At 37.6% G+C, this 6508-nt stretch overlaps 1 protein-coding gene across 1 annotated transcript; it reads right to left on the bottom strand.

Annotated features, from left to right (window-relative positions):
• Positions 1–724: 724 nt before the first annotated feature.
• Positions 725–3870, bottom strand: LOC118453644 (extracellular calcium-sensing receptor-like). Its single transcript, XM_087851546.1, has 6 exons — positions 3773–3870; positions 3344–3629; positions 2409–3233; positions 2084–2305; positions 1869–1962; positions 725–1629 (listed from the first exon to the last, which is right to left on the bottom strand). The coding sequence occupies exons 1-6, from the start codon at positions 3859–3861 to the stop codon at positions 725–727; spliced, it is 2421 nt and encodes an 806-aa protein (XP_087707672.1). The 5' UTR covers positions 3862–3870.
• Between the last annotated feature and the right edge of the window lie 2638 nt (positions 3871–6508).

Genomic DNA, 6508 nt, shown 5'->3' with positions numbered 1-6508 from the left:
CCCTTTAGATCCGATTCTTAAAAATATTGCTGAGTTCTTGAGATATGGAACTTCAAAATCTTTTGATTAGTTTACATTCCCAGAAGTAATGGGAAAAGGTACCAGTCTGTATTTGACATTTGATACAAAAAGGGGATACATGCGGTGTAATCTCATGCAAAACATTAGGAGCTATATATAGGCGGTGTAAAATCTTGTATTGGGTTTCAAGCAAGCGGTTAAAAGTAAAAGTAGATCTAGCTATGTTAATGGCTCCTTTCCAATCCTCCTAAGTATATTCATTATTAAGATCTCTCTCCCATTTATGAATAGCACTCAATGTACAGAGTGGAACACATGTTTATTTCAAAGGATTTACTGCATCTTGCCTGTAATGGGGTTAGAGACTGATAAGCAGGCAAGAGTCTGTTTTTGTTTTTTATCTTAAATTGTGTTGCATTTGTGTGTGGGTCTATAACTACTCACAAACATCCATTTCTTTCAGCAGCATAAAACATATCTTGCAGTGTACTGTAATGTTAATTATAAATCCTTTATCTGTCAAAAATTACATTTAAACATGTATATACCCAGACTCTGTTATTTAATGTGTCACAGAATTTTAAGTGACTCATAATGTCTACTAAAGTAATATAAATGTAATAATAATAATAATAATAATAATAATAATAATATAAAGACAAAAATGGCAACATAATATAAATTGTTAATGTTATTTAAACATTTAGCTTATAGTTTTTCCCATGACATGTTTCTTGGTATTCTTTTCTGGCTTAAGAAATATTATGTAACACTTGGGTGCAAAAATGCAAAGTAATAAGCCAAAAGCTGAAGACAAAATTGCAAATATTTCTACAGCTACAGTGAACTTTCCAGGAGAGCTGATGTATGCTGGGATGAAGGTAGTCCACACAGCACAGAATATCAGCAGGCTGAATGTGATCAATTTGGCTTCATTGAACTTATCAGGAAGTTTTCTTGCCATGAATGCCAGGATCAAACAAATGATTGCAAGGATCCCTATGTATCCCAACACTGCATAAAAAGCAGCCTGAGATCCTGTTTTACATTCCAGAACAATCATCCTATTGCTGTATGTGAACAACATATGTTGGTAAGGTGGGTTTAAAGTCAGCCATAATGTGCATATTACCACTTGAATCAAAGTGCAGGAGCAAATGATGAGTCTTTGTTGTGCATGACCAAACTTTCCAGCAATGTTCTTGCCAGGAAATGTGGCTTTGAAGGCTGTGACAACAACAATGGTTTTTCCCAAGACACAGGAAATGCAAAGGGCAAATGTCACACCAAAAGCGGTGTGGCGCAGCATGCATGTCCAGACTGTTGGTTGACCAAGAAAAGTGAGAGGACAAAGAAAACACAGAAAAAGAGAAAACAATAAGAAAGAGCTCAGCTCAAAGTTGCTGGCTTTTATCACAGGAGTTTCTCTGTAGTTGATAAAAACCACCATTGTGGCAAGGGAGAGAGAGGCCCCTAACAGGGATACAAGTGTTAGAGCTATACCCATAGGCTCATGATATTTCAGAAACTCAATTGTTCTAGGAATGCAATCATCTTTTCTCTCATTGGACCAGTATTCCTTTGGACAAGGTGTGCAGTCTGCTGCACCTGTTGAGGATAAACAGAAAGGGTCAGTGGTGTATCTAGATTTACATTTGGGATAATAATAAATTTAAAATTTACTTAAAAAAAGCATATGATGCAAGTAAGACATTAATATTTTAAATATTAGTTATATGTAGACACTAAACATGTCATGTTATAATGTACACGTTCAACGTTTACGGGATATACACTCTTGATATGTTTTTGTCTACCTGTTGAGTTGGCTATAGTTCCATCAGCACAGGGTACACAGTCAAAACAACATATAGGTTTTCCCTGAATTTGAGCTTTTCTGGTTCCAACTGGGCAAACATTAGAACACACTGATGTGGGGACCTGTAGCAAAAGAAATATTTAAGTATTGTAGAGGTAAATGATTATGTGTTAACAAGAGAATACTAAAGGATGAGATACTAGAAGTGTACTGCATGTAAAAATAGAGAGACATCATGATTACTGTTTTTCCTGTCTTCCACACTATCTTTTCCTCCTCGATGCTGAGCTTGTAATCACCATTTGCAGCAAAGGTCAAATGACCAAGTGTCACATGTTGCACTTTTCCATTTATCAACTGCCAGTTAATGACATCATAAGAAGCAGGAGGATCGCCATTCTCATCAAAAAACACCTCATCCCCAAACTGATTTGTGAAATTCACCTTTTGTAACGTTTTACTTACCTAGAAAGGAAAAGATTATGTATTAGGTATGTATAAACGTTCAATTATTGGTTTTGTTCAGACTATTTGAACGATTGTAACTTTCAGTAAAACAATTTCTCACCTCCTTGGGCTTTATTTCTGACAGGTTTAAACATCGCTTTACTGTTTGTGCTCCAACTGGTTGGCAAAATACCAGCTGATGCAGAGCATGTGCAATAGCATAAATTGCTTTATAGACATTATAGGTCACTCTGAGCTCTGTGACATTGAAGAAATCATGCTCAGAATTCATTAATGTTTCATTGCCTGTACATCTTTTGGTTGTGTCCTCAGTAGCTGCATGTACCTCTGACAAAACAGGTGTGCAGCCCACCATAATCTCCCAGAAATCCTTCACGAAAGGTGCATGTGGATCTGTATAAGGACTAATACTTGTAAGAAAGTGTTTAAATTTAGGAATAGCCATCTTCTGCATTACAAATCCCACTGTTCCACCAAAGGATCTATGTATTTCAGGCGTGGATGGTCGAGGTGCTGTTATCCAAGCCACACAAGAAATCCACTGAATTCCTGTAATGTTGTGGTTCACAATCTCTTGCATCAAAGGATAAAAGTCACCCTCAGAAGAAAAAGCCAAAATTACTTTGACAGATGACTGTTTTATTATTTCCACCACTTCTAGAAATTTATCTCTTGTGTACGTGCGTAGAACTGATGCAACAAAAGCAACACAAACCCCAAACTTTTCAACCTCCTCCTTAAAAGCAAGAATTCCATTACGTCCATAATCATTGTCTGCCTGTATGGCTCCAATCCACTGCCATCCAAAATATTTGACCAGTGCAGCCAAAGCTTTTGTAAGGTAGTAGTCGCTGGGGATTGTTCTAAAAAATGTAGGATATTTAGTTCTGTCACTCAGACAAGCACACGTTGAGGAGTAGCTGATCTATAAAAGAGAAAAGAACACTGAAACAGTGTGCATGCAACAATACATCATACAATGCCAAAACATCAAATATCACTTAGCATCATAAAACATACAACTTTATCTCTTACTATTGGCATATGAAATGGTCCAAGAATTCCAGCCACAGCTATTGACTGAGATGACCCAGACTCTGCTATGAGGGCAGATATAGCTGGAGGGCAATGAGAAGTCGCACTTGCCTCCTCTGCTCCACTAGCCAGCGTTAGAGCAGCACGTAAAGTATTTGTAGGAGATGAGCATGAGTTAAGGATCCTATAGCCAAGAGATATGTTTGGAAGCAGAGCAGGATCGTTGTTGATTTCTTCAATGGCAAATAACATTGCCTGTGTCCATCGATACATTCGCAAGTCAAACCTAAAGACATTTTAGTGATTGATTCAAGTCATAAAGTTACCCAGCTATTGCTTCCCATGTATGTATAGTACAATGTCAAGAATGAAAACACAAATAAACATACATGCATGACAAATGAAAATGCCACTTGTGGTAAATCATACCCTTCACACTGCACTTTAGGTGGCTCCTTGTCAAATGTATAAGTGCTGAGTATCTCTTTGTTTAAAACTGGGAAGATTCCTCCGATCATTATGTCACCTTCCTTAAACAAACTTGGCATATCAAACCTGCTTAACAATTCACAGCCAGATACTGTGTTCGTGCTGAGAACACACAGAAATAGGTGGATACCTCTTTGCATGTTTGCACTGCATTGCCATATAGGCATGAGAGCACAGTTCTTATAACAACAGTATTACATGTAGTCAATGTGCTATAATTTCCCAAAGGGCTCAGTAATCTTAGATTACCAAACTTGGAATCAGGAAATTAATGCTCTACACGTATTGTTAAATGTCAGTAAACTATCGTGTATCGAAAAGTGTCTAAAACTACTTTTGCAATGCACATTAATCATAAAGAAATTTGAAAGGGACTTTGGAAAACTCTTTAGCTAGGTAATGTATAAGTTATCCATAGTCTTTCAGTTTTTCACAGACAGGGTAAATACAATTATTGCCCCTATAACAGAGGACACACCCTGGACCTGGTCATCACCCATGGGCTGTCCGCCAGTGTGTCCTCCGTTGTTGACTTGGCTGTCTCTGACCACTACTGTGTGTTTTTTAACATCACCGGTTTTATTCAGCGGGAGACCTCGGTGCAAACTGTGAGGAGGCGCTATCTAACCTCTGAAGTGGCTGATTAATGACTTTTTGGGTGATAGACAGATCCTGGAGATATTCCAGTCTGGATTTAAGGTGAACCACAGCACAGAGACTGCTCTCCTAAAGGTTTTAAATGATCTTAGATGTAACTGGGACTCCCAAAAGCTCTCAGTCCTGGTGCTACTGGATCTAATCGCAGCCTTTGATACAGTAGACCACGCTATTCTTTTAAACAGACTGAAACACATGGTGGGCCTCTCTGGTGCTGTACACAACTGGTTCACTTCCTATCTCTCAGACAGAACTTTTATGGTGAGTATGGATACATGCTCCTCTAAGATCCATAAAATGACATGTGGTGTGCCTCAAGGGTCAGTTTTAGGCCCTGTACTTTTTAATTTGTATATGCTTCCTCTTGGCGGTGTCATCAGGAGGCATGGCGTGAACTTCCACAGTTACGCTGATGACACTCAGCTGTACATTTCCGTGTCTCCTGATGACACCAGACCAATGGATGCCCTTTTTAACTGTATTTTAGATATAAGATCTTGGATGGCAGAAAACTTTTTACAGCTTAACCAGGACAAAACTGAAGTTTTAATTGTCGGTCCTGAGGCTCAGAGAGAGAAACTCTTGTCTAAATTACAGGCATTTTCACTATGTCCTTCGCTACAAGTGAAAAACCTGGGTGTTGTTTTTGACTCTGAGCTTGGTTTTATCCCACATATTAAACATGTAACCAAAATTGGATTTTACCATCTAAAAAATATAGCCAGAGTCTGCCCTATTCTCTCTCGAGCCAAAATGGAGATGTTGATGCATGCTTTTATTACCAGTCGCATTGATTACTGTAACGCCCTGCTCTCTGGTCTTCCTAAAAAGAATATTTCAACTTTACAACTTTTACAAAACTCTGCAGCTCGTGTGCTGACGAAGACGAGAGGGCGGGCCCACATTACACCGGTTTTAGAATCGCTGCACTGGCTCCCCGTGTGTTTCAGGATCGATTTTAAAGTTCTTTTATTGGTTTTTAAATGTCTTAATGGTCTTGGGCCTTCTTATCTCTCAGATCTGCTTTTACCATATAAACCCTCGCGGACCTTGAGGTCCTCTGGTACTGGCCTTTTGATTGTCCCTAAAGTCAGGACACATACTCACGGAGAGGCAGCTTTTCAGTGGTATGGTCCTCGTCTGTGGAACAGCCTGCCGGAGGAGCTCAGGGCCGCAGAGAACGTACATGTTTTTAAGAACAGGCTCAAGACCCACCTTTTTAATTTGGCTTTTCCTTAACATTTATTTATTTTACGCTTATTTATTCTAATATGTCTGTATTCACATCGCTTATGTTAATGAAAGTGTGGGGAGTGAGTTGGAGGGCGGGGCGGGGTGGGCTGCTTTTAACCATGTAAAGCACTTTGTGCTACATATTTTTGTATGAAAAGTGCTTTATAAATAAAGATTGATTGATTGATTGATTGATAAGTAGATTAATCTAGCTTTAAATGATGAATTATTCTTTTTGATTTTGCTTTTTAAAAGTTAAATTGCATTACATTTTTGTTTTTGTACACAAATCTATCTATCTATCTATCTATCTATCTATCTATCTATCTATCTACATACATGTGTGTGTGTGTGTGTGTGTGTGTGTGTCTATACTGCATGAAAAAAAATCTGATTCATTGGCAGCAATATTATTAAATTACAATTTTGTGTAATCTATACCTTTGTGCCAATTCCTTGTCTCATAACAGATCTTAAGGGCAGCGATAAACGATTTCAATAGATATATTTAATAATAATAGCAATAGCAACTGGACAGGCAAAACAACAAAGCAAAAAAGTTGTTTTTTTTCTTTAGATGGGCTTATTCATCATATAATGAATTTTGAGGTTTGATGTGTTGCTTAGTAACATGATTACATGATTTACAGATACTTTTAATATGAAGGCTGCAGTAAAATCAGCCAGAACGATCTAGATGTGAGTAACATATACATACATATATGTATATATATACACATATATATATATATATATATATATATATATATATATATATATATATAT

The sequence above is a fragment of the Neolamprologus brichardi genome, chromosome 14, assembly GCF_056152115.1.
Source record: "Neolamprologus brichardi isolate AB-2024 chromosome 14, ASM5615211v1, whole genome shotgun sequence".
In the NCBI taxonomy this organism is placed as follows: domain Eukaryota; kingdom Metazoa; phylum Chordata; class Actinopteri; order Cichliformes; family Cichlidae; genus Neolamprologus; species Neolamprologus brichardi.
This window is presented reverse-complemented; position numbering and strand designations above follow the sequence as displayed.